We start from the raw sequence: 21,171 nt of genomic DNA on the forward strand, positions 1-21,171 counted from the left end.
CGGTCAAAGCCGCACGAGCTCCTTTGACCCCCCCGTCCCCTTTCCCGGAAGCACCCCAAATACCACCACGTTCACATTTTGATTTAGGCCTGATCCCACGCTTCTGCCCCTGCTATGCTTGCCGCCCACCCAGCACAGCCAGCCACTACCGGCAGAGCAGCTACTTAACCACGCCACCCATCCAAGCAAACCACTCCCGTCCTCTCTTTCACACACCAGACAACTCTCTCGGTTCCTTCGCCATGGCAGCAGCTTCTTCCACCACGGGGAGCTTGGACCACCACGCCGCCGGGTTCACCTTCACGCCGCCGCCCTTCATCACCTCCTTCACCGACCTGCTCTCCGGCTCGCCCAGGACCGGGGTGCCCAAGTTCAAGTCCGCGCAGCCGCCCAGCCTGCCCATATCGCCCTCGCACTTGTCCTCCTACTTCTCCATCCCCGCCGGCCTGCTCGACTCCCCCGTCCTCCTCGACTACTCCAACGTCAGTCCCTTCCCTTCTCCTGTTGCTGCTGCTGCGCAATTTTGCAATCGAATTGTTAGCTGATTGGTTTTGGGTTGTGTTCCTTGATGTTTTTTCTCATCAGATTCTGGCGTCTCCGACCACCGGCGCGATCCCGGCCTCGCAGCAGAGCTACGACTGGAAGAAGGCCTCTCAGCCAGAGGAGAGCCGTGGCAGCTTCGCTGACTTCTCCTTCCAAGCCGTCGACACCAACGCCCAAACAAATTCTTTCCCTTCCTTCAAGGTATTGTATCTACACACTTGACAGCACACGGATTCAGTACGAACTCGCTTACTCGCAGCATGGACTCATCATGTATGCTAATTGATTTGCAGGAGCAGCAGCAGCAGCAGGTGAGCAAGAGCGTCGTCCCGGCGAGCAACAGCAACAACAAGAGCAACAAGCAGCAGCTGGAGGACGGGTACAACTGGAGGAAGTACGGGCAGAAGCAGGTGAAGGGGAGCGAGGACCCGCGGAGCTACTACAAGTGCACCCACGCCGGCTGCTCCATGAAGAAGAAGGTCGAGCGCTCCCTCGCCGACGGCCGCGTCACCCAGATCGTCTACAAGGGCGCCCACGACCACCCCAAGCCCCTCTCCACCCGCCGCAACAACTCCTCCTCCTCCTCCGTTACCGTCGCCGCCGATCATCAGCCGGAACACTCCGCCGCGACGCCCGAGAACTCCTCCGTCACGTTCGGGGACGACGACGAAGCCGCCGCCGACAACGGGGCGGCGTCGCACCGGAGCGACGGCGCCGAGCCCGAACCCAAGCGCTGGTATGTACTGCCGTGATTGACTAGTATGTAGTTTCCCGTGGCTTGTCGTGTTCTTAATTTGGACTGATTGGACAGAGTTTGGATTGTTTTCAGGAAGGAGGATGCCGATAACAACGAGGGCAGCAGCTCCGGCGGCGGCAAGCCGGTGCGCGAGCCGAGGCTGGTGGTGCAGACGCTGAGCGACATCGACATCCTGGACGACGGCTTCCGGTGGAGGAAGTACGGGCAGAAGGTCGTCAAGGGGAACCCCAACCCGAGGAGCTACTACAAGTGCACGACGCCGGGATGCCCGGTGCGGAAGCACGTGGAGCGGGCGTCGCACGACGCCCGCGCCGTCATCACCACCTACGAAGGGAAGCACAACCACGACGTGCCGCTCGGCCGCGGCGCCGCCCGGCCGCCGGCGGTGGCGGCGTCCTCTTCCTCCTCCGACGGCGCCATGATGATCCGGACTTCTGCTGCCGCCGGACACGGACACGGACACGGACAACAACGGGGTGTCCCCTATACACTGGAGATGCTCGCCAAGGACGAGCCCAGGGACGACTTGTTCGTCGACTCGCTCCTTCTCTGCTAGCTGAAACAAAGCATGTGGACTATGGCCGTGATTTACGTGTATACGCGGCCGTAGCGTGTACGTCTACGTACGCCTGGCTTGTATAATACGTAGGAGTACGATATTTTGTTGCATACACACACGTGCATACGTAGATATATATACATGGAAGTATACTACTGGTAGGTGCTAGTTAGCAACTGAGATGGATTATTTTGTTGTTTATTCGTTGAATCAGGCTTCTGAGACTACTGTGTGTACACGTAGTCGTAGAGCTAGCTTGTGCCTCCGTACTTGGCTAGAGAAGGCAAAGTCAATAAGACTCATCAACTATGTTTTTTTTTTCTTCTACCAGCTGTGTGCATTATATATGAGTTCTTTTATTATCTCCAATCCATATTACTTGTCGAAATATTACATGTATCTAGACGCATTTTAAACATAATACATCCATATTTGACAAATTTGAGACAATTAATATGAATAGGAGGAAATAACTTTTAAAATAATTGATGAGTGCGTTGTTGGAAAATAACAATTCTATGAATAATTCTAGAATATAGATCATGACGACAGTAGCAAATAGCAGATGCATCTCGAAAATATTACAAGTATTAAACAGCCCAACGAACAGCAATATGAACTCGCAGATCATAACTAGACAACAGACCGAATCAGAATGTACGTACTGTTGCGGTGGAGAGGAAGTCGTTGCTGTTACGTTCGCTTGACAAAGTTGTTGACGAAGAAGACGGCGACGCGTCGCGCACCCGCCGAATCGAGAAGGCAGACGACCCGTGATTGCAGGGAAGCGAGCAGTCGCGCGGAGCGCTTCTCAAAAACCTTATTCGTCCTCTCCCGTACAGGATTGCAAAGGCGAGAGGTTCCAGAGACCTGCTCTCCCGATCGCTGGTGCACACCGGCGTTCGGGATGGAGTAGACTACGACGACGGCGCAAAAGCGAGAGACAAGCGAAACTCTAGTGCGGTTGTGTTGCGTACCGATCGGAGGGACGGGCGGCTGTATATATAGTCACGCAGGTATAGGTCGGTTCGGTTTAGGAAACCTGAACCGACTCCACAAAATCTGCAAGCGTCCGTAACAGATTCCAAAAATACCTCGCGTGCGTGACAAAAAGATAAGAGGCTCGCCCCCGCATCGACCCGGCACGGCTCGAACTCGAACTCGAAATCCCTTGCTCACTTGCTTAATATGTGAGAAATAACATCCCTTATATGTTGGTCTTACTCACTCTAAACTAGCAAGGTGGGACTATTCTCTTCCCACTCCCCTCATCCCACTTCATGAATGGGCCTTTGAGATTTTTCAGAATTTATTAAAATCGGGTTTGGGCTGATCAGGCCCACAACACAAATTCTAACAATCCCCCACCAGATCTCAAATACCCATTTAGAGATTTACCTGTTCTCGCTACTTGTTTATATACTAGTGTTTCAGCAGAAACTGTTAAGTTGAACTTCTGCCTAGAACTTTAAGTTACATCCATTCACACTCACAATGGACTAAGCCTTGAATTGCAAGGTGGCGTGAAATAGATTTCACTCAAAGTCAACCAGTACTGGGTTATTAGTAGTCTACCCCGCGGGTGGAGCATATGCGTCATACTCCGTGGTCTCTTCATGAGTTACTAGAGATCACCCAAATCTCATAGACTGCGACGTTAGACAGTCGGACACATATAGGTGTGTTCTTTCAAGAATACTCTGTAGGACAGCATCTTTCGCTACTCATAGCCGCAATGAACACATTAAGGCATGTCGTCAACCTGCCTTACAACAATTTGAGAGTCGAACATCTTCACATAGAGAGGGTTATAACATACTCTCCTCTGTTATACTGATAGCTTCGTTCTTTCCAGATCCTACTTCACGGGATCTCCGATAACATAGGTTGGGTTACCACTATGGCACAACATTCATGGGTCTCAACCCCATCTCCCTCGATGCACTCTCTATCACATTACGTGATAGTCCCTAGGTAAAGAGATCTGCCAGGTTTTTCTCTGTTTGAATATATGTGACAGTTATCACTCCAGAGTTTTTCAATTTCCTGACAGACTGCACACGTCTCCTCACGTGTTTTGATGACTTCGCGTTATCATTTGAACAGTTTACTTTAGTAATAACCGTTTGATTATCACTGTTCATCAGAATAGCCGGCACTGGTTTTTCATCCACGGCAAGTCCATCAAAAGATCTCTCAGCCACTCTGCCTCAAAGGTGGCTGTATCTAAAGCAGCAAGCTCTGCTTCCATTGTTGACCTCGTCAATATGGTCTGTTTGCAAGATCTCCATGATACTACACCACCACCAAGTATGAAGGCATATCCGGTTGTGGCATAGAGATCATCTGCTTCAAAGATCCAGTTCAAATCACAATATCCCTCAAGCACAGCTGGATGCCCTGAATAATGTATTTTATAACTCATCGTACCTTTTAGATAGCGCAATATCCTTTCTAGTGCACGCCAATGATCTATACCCGGGTTTGACGTGAACCTACTCAATTTGCTCACAGTAAAAGAGATATCAGGCCTCTTAGCGCTAGCTAAGTACATAAGGGAACCGATTATTTGAGAGTATCTCAATTGATTTTTCCCTTCTCCATTGTTCTTTCTGAGTATCACGCTGGGGTCATAAGATATTGGTGAAGGTTTGCTGTCAGTAAAATCGAAGCGACTCAAGACCTTCTCAACATAGTGGGATTGCAACAAGGTAATTCCACTCTCATCTTTAACCAGCTTAATGTTAAGAATAACATTAGCCTCTCTCAGATCTTTCATATCAAAGCAATTTGATAGAAACAACTTGACCTCATTTATCACTTTTATGTTTGTACCAAAAATCAGAATATCATCCACGTACAAACAAAAAATAACACCTTCGCCCCCACCATGGCGATAGTACACACATCTATCAGCCTCATTAATGACAAAGCCTGCAGAAGTTAAAGTTCTGTCAAACTTCTCATGCCATTGCTTAGGTGCTTGTTTTAGTCCATACAAAGATTTTAGTAACTTGCACACCTTTCTCTCTTCACCCGTTACCACAAATCCATCTGGCTGATCCATGTAAATTTCCTCTTCCAACTCTCCGTTAAGGAAAGCTGTCTTTACGTCCATTTGATGAACGACAAGACCATAGGAGGCAGCCAGGGATAGCAATACTCGAATGGTAGTAAGTCTAGCAACGGGTGAATAGGTGTCAAAGTAATCTTCGTCTTCTTTCTGAGTGTAGCCTTTCGCCACAAGCCGTGCCTTATACTTTTCAATAGTATCGTCAGGCCTTAGCTTCTTCTTGAACACCCACTTGCAGCCTACTGGCCTACAACCGTGGGGTCATTCAGATAGCCAAGTCCCATTAGAAAGAATGGAGTCCATCTCACTCTGGACAGCTTCTTTCCAGTCATCTGCATCCGGAGATGCATATGCCTCTGCAATGGTTTTTGGGAGTATCCTCCACAAGGTACACAATGAAGTTATCACCGAAGGATTTTGCAATCCTTCGTCTCTTACTCCTTGACGGAGCTTCATTGTCATCCTTCTCAACATCATCCTCAGGATGTTCAGATTCATTATCAGATGTATTAGATTCAGGTATGCTAGACTCAGGTAATATTTCAGAAGAAATTCTAGCAATGCTATGCATATCTTTCATAGGAAAAATATTCTAAAAAAATGTTGCATCACGAGATTCTATAATAGTATCAACATTCATATCAGGTACCTCGGATTTAACTACTAAGAATCTATAGCCTACGCTCCGCTGAGCATAGCCTAGAAAGATACAATCTACTGTCTTAGGTCCGAGCTTGCGTTTCTTAGGAATTGGAACGTTGACTTTCGCCAAACATCCCCAAGTGTGCAAGTAAGAAAGTGATGGCTTTCTTCCAATCCACTCCTCGTAGGGAGTCTTCTCTTTATTTTTGTTTGGAACTTTATTCAGGACATGACATGAAGTCAGTAGCGCCTTCCCCCACCATGTCTTAGATAAACCGGCAGTGGCTAACATGGAATTCACCAAGTCAGTCAGCGTGCGGTTTTTCCTCTCGGCGACCCCGTTTGATTGGGGAGAATAGGAAGCCGTCCTCTCATGAATAATACCATGTTCCGCATAAAACTCATCAAATACATTGGAAAAATACTCACCACCACGATCTGACCTAAAACGTTTGATCTTTCTCTCCAATTGATTTTCAACTTCAGCCTTATAGATTTTAAAGTAGTCTAAAGCCTCATCTTTAGTTCGCAACAAATAAACATAGCAGAATCTAATAGCATCATCAATTAACGTCATGAAATATCTCTTTCCACCTTTTGTCAACACACCATTCATCTCACAAAGATCAGAATGTATGAGTTCTAGAGGTGCCAGATTTCTCTCTTCGGCCGCCGTGTGGGGCTTTCGGGGTTGCTTTGATTGCACACAACTATGGCACTTAGAACCTTTGGCAATGATGAAAGTAGGAATTAAACTCATAGTGAATAGCCGAGATATTAAACCAAAATTAACATGACATAAACGAGAGTGCCAAACACTTGCATCATCATTAACACTGCCACAAATATGGTTTACTGACATGTCACTAAAATCAGAAAGCGAAAAACGGAACAAGCCTCCGCACTCATAGCCTTTACCAATAAATTGTCCATGTTTGGACACAACCACTTTATTAGACTCTAAAACTACCTTAAAACCATCTCTGCATAAAAGGGAACCGCTAACGAGATTCTTGTTCATGGAGGGGACATGCATCACGTTCCTTAGCCGCACGACCTTCCTCGAAGTAAACTTCATATCGACCTTACCAACACCACGAACAGCTGCATGCGACCCGTTCCCCATCAAGATGGTTGAATCCCTTCCATGCTGGTAAGAAGTAAACAAAGAGATGTCAGAACATACATGAACATTAGCACCTGTATCAATCCACCAACATGGAGATTGAAACACTGAAAGTACAGTAGGTAAAATACCGTACGTGTCTGTGTCGCTAGCGGTCACGACGTTGACAGTCTTCTGCCCCTTTTTCCCTCTCTCATCTGCACGATCAGGACAGTCTCTGGAAAAGTGGCCGAGCTCTCCACAGGTGAAACAATTCATCTCGGCTTTGTTTACTTTCTTCTTCTTCTTGAAGGTAGTAGTCTGCGCAGGCTTGTTGTTGTTAACAACAACGGACTTCTTCCCTTTGTTCTTCCGTTGCCGCGAAAGTTCCTCTGTATCATATTGGCGTTAGACGGAAAATCAGCAGCCTTCACAGTGGTGTCCTTAGCCCGAATTTTCTCTTCAACATCAAGGGACGCTATCAGTTGTTCAACTGATATCTCTTGTCTCTTGTGTTTTAGAGACGTGGCGAAGTTCCTCCACGCGGGAGGTAACTTTGCAATAATGCACCCAGCCACGTACTTGTCGGGTAAATCACACTTGAGAAGCTTGACCTCTCTCACAATGATCTGTATCTCATGCGCCTGTTCAACTACAGAACGGTTATCCACCATCTTGTAGTCATTCAGCGACTCCATGATATACAGTTCACTGCCCGCATCGGTTGCACCGAATTTAGCATCCAGTGCATCCCACAGCTCCTTCCCGTCTTCTATGTGCATATACACATCACAAAGACGGCCAGAAAGAACACTCAGAATGCATCCTCTAAAGGCAACATTGGTGATGTGGGTCGGGGTGGCCCGATATTTCGATGAGATTGATAACTCTCGATTTAGGTAGGAGGTGACGTTGACGATCCGGCTACAACCTAGGAGGCAGCGCCTTAACAATCGATACACCAACTCCAGAGGGTTATTGATCACGCGGGGGCACGATCAACCTGACCACGAAGGTCTTTGTTCCTGCAAGCAATCGAAGAACCATCAAGAACAAGATAAATAGCAGATGCAATCTGAAATTGCGAGTATACTATATCAAACTAATGTCTCAACGAGACGATAAGTTGGGGTTCTGAAAGCGGTAAAACAGGCGGCCTAACCGACACACGCGATTACACGAAGTAGTAGTGATGGCTAGCTTTTAACTAAACAAAACCCAAAGCTCCTTAGGGGGGGGGGGGGGCTCATGGGGTATATAAAGGAGGGGGCAGAGAGATTTTCGTCCACCTTGAGTAAAGAGGCCGAAATCCAACTCTATCTCTAATTTCCCTGACAAATTACAACTCTTTAGGAAACCGAAAAACAGATCCTTCAGCTTGTTTTGTCCGCCACGGTCAGCACGCATCGAATCTCCTTGTGGGGCGGATTCATTGGAAATGTCTTGTAATTACCTTTCCAACAAGTACTTGTTTGCTTGATTTGGACTCCGGATGCGACCTGGGTGAGTAAAACAAATTCGGGTCTCCTGACAACTCGGACCCGAATCGGATTCAACTTTAATTCGTGATATCTTTCTCTAACAAGCTCCGAATCATGTGCCGTTTAATTTGTTGGAAAGTACACTTGAAATCCTTCCCTCTCAGTTGTATGGATGCTTGATTCTTGTTGGACCTCCCGTTGGCCTCCATCGTATCTCATCTTAACCTTGGACTTGGAAAGCTCGACAAGATGTCTAAAACGAGACAAGATAGTAGTAGCTCTGTCACTTCATAAATATGACAATGAAAACAATTACTACTTAAATTCACCTGATTATAAATCTTGTCAAATATTACAGAATTGAGGGTACCAAAGGTCGTATCCATGGTTAGCATGTCCATATCATTCTCCCTTTCTTGAAAGGAAAGCCGTCATCGGCGTCGTTTATGCTGAAAATATGCTAACAAAAGAGACAAGGTATGCGCATGGTATATGTATATATCGTTATTTTTAAGTCCACTCCCATGTTGCACAATTAATGTTTTATAACACAATCTCATGAGATAATTAGTCAAACAATCATCATGAATAACATTCCAGCAAGAAGATTGACAATATGTTTCGCATATATAAGTGAAATAATATCTTGTATTTGGTTTGCACCGCTCACCATTATACCATCCCAACACTGGAGAATAATAATTAATGGTACCCAAATTAGTTACTACAAGATGCTGAAATTTAGAGCATGTCAAAGCACTAATATTCAAATAATCGTGTAAAGAACTATTTGACAAATAATCAACACCAATATTGGAGGTCATATCAAAATGATTAGGCATATGCAAAAATTTATTTTCTCTCAAGACAGGAAAATTATCACAAGTAATGCAAATTCCATCCACAAAAAAGTTATTGTTCACATCATGTTCTCCAATTAAATGAATAGCGTATCCATGAGCATTAGCAAAAGATTTTAAAATTGTTAATTCAGAAATTTTATCCATTGCATGTGACAAATACATAGGTGTATCAAGTGTAATATAATACAAAGAATTAATAGGTGGATCCTTATCAATCACTTCATGTCTAATCAACTCGACACAACCTAAATCAAATTTATCTATCTCACTTGTTTCTCCCAAAACATTAGTTATTTTCCTCACATGATTCGTTCTCATCAATATCAAAATTAATATGTGCACTCAAATCATTAGAAGAATTAATTTCAGCAGTAGGTGTACTCGGATCACCATGTATGTCAATAATTTCAGGTCGCGCAGAAAATTCAACGGGTATCATGAATTATAGCATGCGTTGAATTCCCAACCGTCCCTAGCACGTGCCTTACACCAGACGTGATAGCCAGGCTGCTTGCTGCTTTTCTTTTTGTTTTTATTAATATATTGCTAACTGCTAATCCTTATCACATCCACTAGCAGAAGCATCTCTCCGGCCCCGCCAAGAATTAATAAGTGCTACTCCACTTTACGTGTTAGCTCGTCTTCCTCTTTTGTTTTGTACCCGTTTCCAGACGCACACGATGACGCACAGCGTTGCATGGTAATCCACCCAATCATAAGCGCTCTTTGTTTTTCCTTGACCCACTTGCACTTGCACCCAATGATATTTTGCCCCCGGCGGACGTGGAACGACGTCTAGTTGTGAAGAGCAGCGTGATCCTCCTCCACGGCACGACGCCACTCCTCGTCGGCCAGAACGTCAGAGTATTCATACCAAAGCTGCTCCCTCTGATCCTAAATTGTTGTCGAAATATTACATGTATGTAGACGTCTTTTAAAATAGATACATTCATTGGACAAATTTGAGACAAAAATTTAGAATCAAAAGAAGTACTAAAGTAGAGTGTTTATAGTACACTATCCGATTCATAATAAGTGTCAGAGATCTAATATTGAATTATTACAGTACTCCTATGAGTTAAGTTTACCAATTAGATCCATTGGAGTGAATGGATAGCCAATATTAGTCTTGCGGTATCGAAAAAAAAGAAATTTGTAACAAACTGAAAGATGTGCTATTTTGTCTAACAAACAGAAAGATTGTCATGGGTTCGATTTGAATTATTAATTTTGTTAGACAAAATTGTCAAGGAAAGGTGTGCTATTTTGTCTAACAAACAGAAAGATGTGTATTTGGTGCTTCCAGGCTATAAGAAGATATCTCACGATACCGGGAAAGGCGTGACATTTTGTCAAATTTCTCTAAAAAACTCGGTTAATCGAGAAGCAGCAGAACAAGTTAGATGGGAAGCAACTGGAGGACCTATTTATTCAGTTTTCTCTTGTAAATCTGCAAGAAATTTGTAATCTACATGTGACCTTCTAAGATTCACTGCAGCTGGTTTATGGCTACTGCTCATTTAAACGCCACCTAGGCCCGGTCTGGGCCAACAAGCGCAGCAACGCACGTAGGGGTCCGTGGTAACAATCACGCAGTCACCTCCGGGGAATCCATCGATGTGGCAGGTCTTGTAGCATACCCCTCTTCCTCGCACCCGCTGCCACTGGAGTCCTTGCTGATGAACTCCCTCCGAGCCGAGCCTCTAGAGCCTGCAGCAAAATCAAGACAACATTTGTACATGACACTATATATCAGATCTTGTTTTCTCTTACAAGAACACGCAAAAGGCGACTGAACACTGAGAAAGTGGCATATATTTGTTTTTACAGGCAAGGCTTACAAGGAAGTAAGAGTGGCATGAGCAGCAACAAGCACAGTCCTGCTGGCACCCTGAGCCTGAGGAACCCCATGTCTCCAGGAACAAATATATACTCAAGGAAGGAAGCAAGCTTTCCTTTTCTTTTTCTTTTCCTTTTCTTGTGAGATGGTAAAGATGCAAACAGATCAGTGAGATCTCTTCTTATAGCCATAGATGATGAGGCATTAGAAGAAGAAAATTGGAATCAGTTAAAGTGAGGATGGTGCAACCATTGTTTGCTGCCATGTATAGAATGTTTAGAGATTTCTCCCCCAATTAAAGCTGATCATTTTATTATGCAACATGGATAGAATTGTAGCCATCTTGGAGACTTCCCAATTAAAGGTAATATGTACTTACCATGGATAGAATTGTGGACATCCTGATTTTGCATTAGCTTTTGCACAATGTAAATATTTTTCCATTCTAGCCTGAACCAACTGGGAGAATTAATTATTGCTATTTTGCCTTAATATATTGCTTGCATTGCCGGATACAGACCAAGAACAGAGTAACACCTATTTTCATCAGCCGACATAGCCATCCAGAAGTATATGCCCCCTGCTCTGCTGCTGGACTTTGCATCAAGTATATGCCCCCTCTCCCTCTACTTGATCTTGTTTTCTCCCAGTTGTTTTTTAGCCTTGACATGTATACTATTGTTCGGCAGCCTGATATATACCATCGCCGGCCTGTATACACGAAGTTCATCACATATTTTCGTGAGAGAAGAACAGTTCAGATACCTCTACTTACATGCAGAAGATAAGCTTACATGCTCAACTGATACATCACAACAGCATACCTAACTGAACAATTGTCTTATGTACATGTCGTGCCCATCGCTTCCACCACCTATACCTCACAACTGCAGCTCCATCGTGTCCAATACCGATGTCTGTTTTATAATCATAACAAGTTAAGCACCCAATGACATTCCAAAAAAAAGCCAAATAGATAGGGTATGAGGCATCAAGAAAATATTTAGATAAACTCGCATCTGTAATTTGGGAGAAACAACTCAGTTTTGATTAAAAAAGACATCAAGAATAGGTAAACAGAAACACTCCTACTTTCAAATTCAGAGAATATTCTCAAAATAGCATAATACTCATTAATATCGTAAAGAACATGTACACTTAGACGATTAGCTGATCAGAAGAGGAAGTTGCTAGAATTATCTTATGCTCATTCCATGCCATATGGAACACAATAAAATATACTCATACTAATAAGTAACTAACCACTACCACACAGGTGATGATGACTATTTAGATCTAGATTACCTTTAAAAATGATAAGCCTGAAAACATGAAATGAAATACAGATGAACTTGTGAGTTGCAACAGGACTCTCCTATAAGCGATAGGAGTAAATTTCAAGCCAAGTCGTTTCTATGAATTTAAGATTATTTGCAAAATACGCAGAAATAACAATACAATATTGAAAGAAAGAATATGAATAGCTTTTGAGCTTCCAGATGTGCCAATTGAGCTACCTATTTGACATTTTAGTGGGGTTCAAGCTAATTGTTCGTGTAGCTATCTTGAAAATAAAAATGCACTGTGGCTTTGTGCTAACACTACCATTTTACAAGTCTTGGGTTTGTCATTAGGCAGGCAACAATGAAATTTAGTTCAAGTGTAATTTGCCAATCTTGGTGTTCATTTTTTTAGTGCATGGATGTTCATATATTCTACATATCCTATTTAGCGGATCTGTGGTTGAGTTGATCCGCATATCAACAAAATAGATTGTACATCTGATTATTTCACGAATTTGCATAGCCTGCTATTCAAAAATTTGCAGGTCAGTGACATGTCTTATAGCCATGGGCGATGAGACCTTAGGAAAAACAGAAGTAAACAGTACAGAAAAAGTGAGTGTGATGCAATTATATCCCCACCAGATGTCATCGGCACATTGCAGCTCATACGTGTGAGGGCAGAGGAGACAATATAGGGCATAAAAGCAGAACATGTAGCTAGCTGATATGTGATCCGGATGCTTCTGCGTGCATCTTCCGGATTAGGAAGAAGACCAAGGCCCTGAATTACAGTTCGAAACCTGATTGGTTGAAGCAGCACACATAATTACAGTTTTGCATTATAAATTTTGGAGGTGAATGTCTGTCTCTTGTTTTTATTTACTCTTAAATAGAACCTCGTAAAATGAAAATCTGCAGGATGATGAAGTATGCAAACCAATGAAGAATGCCTGGAGGATGAAAATAGATTTAAAAAAAAGATCAATCAAGCCATTATCTATCTGATAATTCCATGAAAATGAGTTTTTTTCCGTAGGTTTGTGTCCGGTGATTACGTTTTCACTTCCTTGGAACCAAGGTACTCCTTGACATTAACTGACGGTATTCCCTTACTGTTAATATTGGAGTACCCCCATTGGATTTGAGTGAATGGATAGCCAATATTAGTCTCGGGGGTACCGTAAAAAAAACTCACTTAATCGAAAAGTATCAGAAGCAATGGGAAGCGACTAGAGAGTACATAACCTATTTATTCAGTTTTCTCCTGTAAATCTGCAAGAAATTTTTAATCTACACGTGGCCTTCTGAGATCCACTGCAGATGGTTTATGCCTGCAGCTCATTAAACGCCACCTAGGCTCGGTCTTGGGGCGCGACAGACGCAGCGCTCCCTGAAGGGGTCCATGGAAACCACCAAGCAGTCCCCTCCGGAGAATCCAAGGTTGTAGCAGGTCTTGTAGCATATCCCGTCCTCGCAGCCGCTGCCACTGGAGTCCTTGATGATGAACTCCCTCCGAGCCGAGCCTCTAGAGCCTGAAGTAAAATCAGGACAACATTTGTACATGACACTATATATCAGATCTTGTTTTCTCTTACAAGAACACGCAAAAGGCGACTGAACACTGAGAAAGTGGCATATATTTGTTTTTACAGGCAAGGCTTACAAGGAAGTAAGAGGAGTGGCATGAGCAGCAGCAAGCACAGGCCTGCTGGAACCCTGAGCCTGAGGAACCCCATGTCTCCAGGAATGAATAGATACTCAAGGAAGGAAGAGGGGAGCTTTCTTTTTCTTTTCGTTTTCTTGTGTGATGGTACAGATCCAAACAGATGAGTGAGATCTCTTCTTATAGCCATGGATGATGGGACCTTAGAAGAAGAACAAAGGAAACAATTACAGTGAGGATGGTGCAATCATTATTTGCTGCCATGTATAGAATTGTAGGAGTATATGTTCAGAGATTTCTCATCCAATTAAAGCTGGTCATTTAATATGTACCATGTATAGAATTGTAGACATCCTGGTTTTGCATTAGCTTTGCACAATGTACATATTTTTCCATTCTAGCCTGAACCAATGGGGAGAATTAATTATTTCTATTTCGCCTTAATATATTGCTTGCTAAAAATCCCAGTGTTGCTGGGCTGTTTGCTCATCTCCACAAATACAGGCATGAAAACTGTTCAACATTAATAAATGTAATCCTAATATAATGTCCGGCATCAAGCGCATGAAAAACGCACACATTTTCAAGCATTACGAGTTAAAAACGTCATTATATCACTAAGCATGAATATGCATAATGTACCATGCTCCCAATCACGTAAATTTGCATGAAGGCCTCTGACAAACTGTGTTTTCAGACAAATGTCACAGATGAGACTTGTGCTAGTTACATGAGGATGTATTGTCACAAGTTTAACACGTCATGATATCATATGGGTTGATACCTACCGTGAAACGGACATTCATAATGTGTGGTTGGATGTGTCAACGACATGGAGAAAGAGTAAATGACAGAAAGATCAGGCAGGGGAAAACCTGAATGATTTTCTTGGTTTGTTGCACATGTTCATTTTCAATGATCCATAAAAAAATTAGCCTGCCATCTGTTAATTTCCCAACAACTTTTGGGGTGACACGTACTCTTTTCATGGACTTTGCAGTATACTGCAACCTTTTTCGCCTTGTATGGAGTCTTCATTTCACCAATGAATGGACACAAGCTGCACATAAAAAAAAATTCAGATGAGGTTCATGCTTAATTGCTTACCAGAAGCTAACAGGAGTGGCATGATCAGGAGAAAACATAAAATTGACCTCTGATTTCTTTTGCAAAATAGGCAAAGTCAGGATGGTGCAAACATGCAATTCTATCTGGATGATGCAATGCCGTGGTGTGCATTGTATGGCTGTAAGACACTGAAACTTTTGATAAATATTGAGCTAGCGCGTTTAATTTATAATTAAATAAGAATACAGGCGTCTTACATTGTACTACGAAATAAATCTCTTGCACAATTGCAATGGGTGGTTCATTTTATCCAGTCATTTTCACCTTATTTTTCATTTTTCCTTCCTTGCTGCAAACAAAAGTTTAGCAGGTTAAGTGCTCCTCACCAATAATAAAATGAATTTTCTTCTCTCTTTTTTTGGGCGAACAAAACAGTATGACATGAGCTTGTTAGGAGGAACAGTAACATGTATTCCCACAAGGCCATAGGGTAGTATAGATTACATGTACAACTGTGGTAAATATGAAGGGAACCCCTTATATAATAGGGATATTACACACCTATTGTATGGAAACAATATACATCTCTAGCAGAGCTTACCATATACATTTCAGTTAGTTAGAAGCAAGAAAATATGTTCAGTCTTCAAATGCTTCTGCCTACTACAGGCTATTCTTTAACTGTTCAAGTAACAGATATGCGTATACCTTTCCAATGCCAGATTCAGACCAAGAACAGAGTAACACCCATTTTCATCAGCAGAGATTACCATCCAGAAGTATATGCCCCCCTGCTCCCTGTTCCTTGTGTTGTTGGACTTTGCATCAAGTATATGCCCTCTGTCTTTCTCCTTGATCTTTGTTTTCTCCCAGTAGTTTCTTAGCCTTGACATGTATACTACTGTTCAGCAGCCTGATCTATAAAATTGCTGATTTGCTGGCCTGTATACAAGAAGTTTGTCGTATATTTTCTTGAAAGAAGAACAGTTCTTCAGATACCTCAGCTTACATGCAGAAGATAAGCTTACATGCTCAACCAATACATCACAATAGCATATCTAACTGAACAATTGTCTTATGTGTCGTGTCCATCGTTTCCACCACCGATGCGTCACAACTTCAGCTCCATTATGTCCACCACTGATGTCTGTTTTACAAACATAACAAGTCAAACAACCAATGGCATTCCAAAGAAAAAGGCAAATAGACATGATACGATGAGGCATCAACAAAATATTTAGATAAACTTGCAGGTGAAGTTTGATGGAAACAACTCAGCGTTGATTTAAAAAAACAGACATTAAGAATAGGTAAACAGAAACACTCCTACTGTCAGATTCAAAGATATTCTCAAAATCGTATAGTACTATAGTACTCATTAACAACGTAAAAATGATGAACATGTACACTTGGAGTCTTGGACTATTAGCTGATCACAAGGGGAAGCTGTCTAGAATTATCTTAAGCTCATTCCATGCCGTATGGGGAAAAATATATACTCATACTAATAAGTAATAACCACTAGAAATACAGGTGATGATGACTATTTTGGATTAGATTACCTTTCAAAATGATAAGCCTGAAAGGCGAAATGAACTTGATTTATTAAAAAAAAAACTGGTGCAGATGAACTTGTGAGTTGCAACAGGCCTCTCGTATAAGTGTTAGGATGAATAATTATTTCGGAAATTTCAAGCCAAGTTGTTTTTATGGATTTAAGATTATTACCAAAATCGGTAGAAAAAACAATATTGAAAGAACGAATATAACTAGCTTGAGCTTCCAAATGTGCCAATTGAGCTACGTATTTTGACATTTTAGTTGGTTCAAGCTAATTTTTTGTATAATTGTCTTCAACCAATGACGAAAAAAGTAACTCGGTTTTGTTATACCTGCAGTATAGACCATTTCGAGTGGGTAATAGCGAGAAACGACATCGGTCTCAAGAAGTTTCTTGAACTGCAATGACTCAAGATGGACAATGAAGACACCGGAAACTGTCCACAAGAACACCACATTATTCTCCTCAGCAAAACCTATCGTATGCGGGGGCTGTTTCGCCGAATCCAGGGGAAGTAATCTGTCCAGTTCAATGCTTCTTCCCCGCACCCATGAAACGGCACCATCACAATCGGTCTCCTTCTTCCAGAACTGGGCGGTGAAGTCTGACACGAAGAGGATACCCAGTGCCATCCCACCACCCTCTGCCCGCATGACCGTCATCCCACCACCGCCTAGCTGCATAACCGTGTATGGAGCCCCGGCAAACATTTCCACCGGCAGCGATGTCACGGCAAGGCTCTGCCTGTAGAGATCGAACTCGAGGATGCTCGGCGGACCTGCGGCGACCAACCAGCAAAGCGAACCCCCAATCAGCACAGCAGGCATGCCCGTGAAGGAGATGGGATCCCCGGAATATGCAAGCGGCGCCGAGACGAAATCGCTGACGGCGCCGGTCTCCGACGAGTAAACGCAGGCGAGCGCCGTTCGTGTGTGCGGCTCCCCGCTGCCCACGAAGACCACCTGGAAGCGGAGGGCGTCGTCTCCGGCAGCGGCGGGGGCGCGAACCACGGCCGCGCAGATCTGGAGCCCCATCGTCTGGTGGAACCCTGCGGGCACGGCCACGCGGCGCTGGGCGCCGGAGACCGGGTCCCAGACGAGGACCTGGCGCGGGATTGGGAGGTGGAAGAGCCCGAGCCCGTGGCGCCACTCGAGGGAGCGGTAGCGGTCGTCGATCCGCAGCGAGAAGCGCCCCCGGGGGACGCGGTCGGGGGCGTCCATGGACGGCTGGAATGAGACGCCGTGGTAGGTGTCGAAGAAGCCGATGAGGGGCGCGGGGGCAGGGTCGCGGCGGTGGTGGAGGCGGAAGCGGAGGGGGAAAGCCGGGTCGGAGACGAGGCGGCGCCAGCGGCTGCAGACGAGCGCGGCCCGCGGGAGGGAGGACGGGAGCGGGGGCAGGCGGAGCAGGATCGAGGAGAGCAGGTCGTCGTCGTCGTCCAGCGGCGCCGCCTGGCCGCGGTGGAGGGTGTTGCTCATCTCGGCTCGGCTTCCTCGCAGCAGCTCACGAGGGAAAAGGGAAAAGCAGATATACAGAGTGGGGTTTGAAAAAGGAACGGGAATACGGGGTGGTCAAAATTCAGATAGTGTGGGACGAATTTTCAAGATTGATTGTCACTAAACTCAGATTGCACATATGGACAAGAAGAAAGTAATTACAGTGCCTGACAGTAGGATGGAAGCAACTAACCCACCTTAGTAGGAATAGTGAAGATAAAAGAGGGTCACAAGCCAAGCTAGAACAATAACAAAAAAACCTTGCTGTATGGAAAAAAACGACCCGTATAAACGCAGAAGGGCGGCGATTTCTATCGCCGTCTCTTACATTTGCCTTCTGTAAATTCTATGTTGATCTGCTCATCACAGCAAATACGACATTGAAGTTTGCACGGTACCTTAGTCACGCACAAAAAAAGTTCTACCAACCTATCTTAAAGTAATACTGCTCCACACGAAACATAATACACCTATTTCCACAGAGGCAACAGCATTGCATCTAAAAATAACACTGTTGACCAAAACAAAGTTACAAGACACCTCTGATTTAGCGTGACCTCAAGCATCCACCGGGAAGTAAGAACCTGAAGTTGTCTGCGTTCTTGATCAGATAGGAAGGCAGATGAACAGCGGATGCCGACTTCGGTATAGGTCCCATCTTCTTGAATAGGTCCCTGAATGTGTACTCTTCAGGTAGCATGTCAAACAGGTTCTCCCCGTTGCATATGACTCTCTGGATTCTGTCTGGATTCAGGAAGCTTTCCTGTCTCACCCGGTCTGCGTGGCTATACGCCTTCATCTTGAAAGCAAACTCCTTGATCTCCCTGAAGCAGAAGCTGCAATGCCAGCCCGCGTCGGCCAGCATTAGGTTGGTCTGACGGGAGTGGCGATACTTTGTGCGCTCAGTGAACAGATGCGCTGTCGCTCTCCAGCTGTCATGGTCGACAGGAAATTCAAAGGAGTACATATAGTTCTTGAGCTCAAGATGCATGATTGGTGGTATTCCATCGCACCACTTGAGCAACTGCAAGGTTTCAGGATTTGGGATCTCATCAGCATCAGCCATGATCAAGACATCCCCAACAGCAATGCCTGATCTTTTTAGCAGGGCGTTAAGTGCACGGCGGTGACCAGCCTCTACAAGGAACGGCATTCTGCGAGAATCAGGATCCAAATCTCCAATAGCAAGCATGTCATAGACAATCTTTGAGCTAGCAAATGCGAAACGGTTGAGGTTTTCAAAGAAGGAGAGTGCCTTTGGGATGCCAGTGAAGGTAGCATTAGACTCAAGGACGACAAATCTGTCAACATACGGAAAGAGCTCGCGGTAGCGGATTTCCAGAATATCGAGTTCATTGCTGAAGAGGACAGCATCAAAGACACGGCGAGGGGAGGAGAGGGTGCCCCAGCCATGGAGCTGACATAACTGCTGCATGGAGATATTAGGGGCATAGTAGTGCGGGATACGGATGAACGGCCTCGGCGGCGTGTCCCACAGCGGCCGCAGAAGGTAGGAGATACTTTGGAAGTACTGGGTGACAGCAATAACAGACACTGAAAGAACTAGGACAAAGGTTATCAGGAACTTGAAAGCTATAATGCCTTTTCGTCTAGCTACAGGCGGATTAAGCGAGTTTCCTGCCATGCGACACTCTTGTGTCTATGATAAAGAAAGATGTGACCGAGTCTTTGAGATGCATAAGAGAGTGCCTCAAGTACACTCTGGTCCAGGGGAACGCGGCTATATAGGGAGCTGAACGTAATCTGCATTATACAAGAGAGAGCAGAAAGTAAGTAAACACAGAGATGAAAATGATACAAATAACATCAATTAGAAAGAAATGAGCATGTTGGTAAGATTCTCAATTGACATAGAGAATGATGAGGTGAGTCACAGTTGCACGCCTACAGGGTCATTCTAGATTTGCGACGTGACAGACTTGTTCTTTAAAAGGCCCCAAATTGATATGCACCAAGACAAATGAGCTGCTATTAGTTATTACATCATCCAATAAGAAATGGAACCCAAGAGCAGCATACCACCATAGCCAGCGTCATCTATTGCAACACCATGCTGGTGATGGTCAGAGAACCCTAATAAGAGGCATGATCTAACTGCACAAACCACCAACAGGATATCTACCTACCCTCTACTAAGTGTCAACCACAAAAAACCAAACATTGAGACAGCAACAACAACAACAACAACAACAACATTGCACACGGCGATTCTCTATGCCCAATTCGGTGATTACCTGAAAAAAGATCCCCATTTCATTCAGCAAGGCCGCATGATGATCAATTGAGCAAGCCCCCCTCTACCAGAATCGAATTGAGACGCCACAGCAAAGTAAACCAGCGGCCTTGCACATGATGGTGATCTTCTATCTATGCCCAGTCCGGTGGCTACCCAAAACGCAAAATCCCATTCTTAACATCGTCAATCACGATTCCCCTTGCCCAAACCAAATCGAAATCGATCATGCACTGCCATCATTATTTGGCTACCCTTTGTTTGTTTTTCTACTACGGAAGAACACTAGAACATCCCTACAACAAGGCAGCTGACGGAGCCGCCGCCACCCTGCCTGCCCGAATAATCCCTTCGAGAGATCGGCACCAAATCCAACCGAACCAATCCAAATCCTTCCTGCCCCCATATACCCGCCGCCGCATCGGGACGCATAGTTGAAGATCATCAAAAAAGAAACAGAAATGGCGGAGGGAGGGAGGCCGTGCCATCTCTATCTCTCTCACCTCGGGGAAGACGAAGACGGAGACGGGGACGGGGACGGAGAAGATGGGGGTAGCGGTCGCCTCTGTACGAGACCCGTCGCGCGCTCGATCCGCTGCCATTTATTACTCACGCCATGGTTCCCCACGCTGCTGACCCCTCGTCCTCCTCCTCCATTGCTAAAATTAGGCGGCCGGCTGGGCAGGGCAAGAAAGCAAGAACGGTGTGGGGGGGTAGTGGTGGATTCGCTTTTGCTTTGCCCGTAGGATATGCGATGATGAGGAGGAGGAGGAGCCTGACGAGGATCGCTTTGCTTCAGCTTGATTTGCTTTGCTGCCACTCCCCTATTTCCACTCCATTGAATTGGGAAGGAAGAAATGCTCTAGAACACGAGCTGAAAGATGGGGGATTTGACTGGTTGATTGTGATCCACGGCATGGGTCAAGTGTGCAGTTCATACACACACCCATGCCACACACACACACACACACAGAGGACCCATG

At 44.7% G+C, this 21,171-nt stretch overlaps 3 protein-coding genes across 19 annotated transcripts; 1 reads left to right on the forward strand and 2 right to left on the reverse strand.

The window, feature by feature from the left end:
• Positions 1-98: 98 nt before the first annotated feature.
• On the forward strand, positions 99-2,186 carry LOC100845536 (WRKY transcription factor WRKY24). Its single transcript, XM_003577430.4, has 4 exons — positions 99-482; positions 586-744; positions 837-1,279; positions 1,373-2,186. Exons 1-4 carry the CDS (start codon positions 243-245, stop codon positions 1,854-1,856), a joined length of 1,326 nt encoding a protein of 441 aa, XP_003577478.1. The 5' UTR covers positions 99-242; the 3' UTR covers positions 1,857-2,186.
• Positions 2,187-10,361: 8,175 nt separating this feature from the next.
• Positions 10,362-17,977, reverse strand: LOC100846158. 17 transcript variants are annotated; one of them, XM_014902906.2, is made up of 8 exons: positions 16,773-17,977; positions 15,909-16,027; positions 15,589-15,822; positions 14,688-14,872; positions 13,813-14,014; positions 11,688-13,681; positions 10,865-11,574; positions 10,371-10,733 (listed from the first exon to the last, which is right to left on the reverse strand). In XM_014902906.2, the coding sequence occupies exons 1-2, from the start codon at positions 17,914-17,916 to the stop codon at positions 15,939-15,941; spliced, it is 1,233 nt and encodes a 410-aa protein (XP_014758392.1). In that variant the 5' UTR covers positions 17,917-17,977; the 3' UTR covers positions 10,371-10,733; positions 10,865-11,574; positions 11,688-13,681; positions 13,813-14,014; positions 14,688-14,872; positions 15,589-15,822; positions 15,909-15,938. The 17 variants fall into 17 exon arrangements, with proteins under 17 accessions (XP_014758394.1, XP_014758392.1, XP_010237035.1 ...); XM_010238733.3 differs by having other exon boundaries at positions 11,688-11,780; positions 13,395-13,681; positions 15,589-16,027; positions 16,773-17,974; XM_010238734.3 differs by having other exon boundaries at positions 11,688-11,780; positions 12,789-13,681; positions 15,589-16,027; positions 16,773-17,974.
• Positions 17,978-18,174: 197 nt separating this feature from the next.
• On the reverse strand, positions 18,175-21,171 carry LOC100829334 (beta-1,4-mannosyl-glycoprotein 4-beta-N-acetylglucosaminyltransferase). The gene is made up of 2 exons (XM_003577464.4): positions 20,692-21,171; positions 18,175-19,698 (listed from the first exon to the last, which is right to left on the reverse strand). The coding sequence occupies exon 2, from the start codon at positions 19,577-19,579 to the stop codon at positions 18,482-18,484; it is 1,098 nt and encodes a 365-aa protein (XP_003577512.1). The 5' UTR covers positions 19,580-19,698; positions 20,692-21,171; the 3' UTR covers positions 18,175-18,481.

Source organism: Brachypodium distachyon, chromosome 4, assembly GCF_000005505.3.
Source record: "Brachypodium distachyon strain Bd21 chromosome 4, Brachypodium_distachyon_v3.0, whole genome shotgun sequence".
Taxonomy (NCBI): Eukaryota; Viridiplantae; Streptophyta; class Magnoliopsida; order Poales; family Poaceae; genus Brachypodium; species Brachypodium distachyon.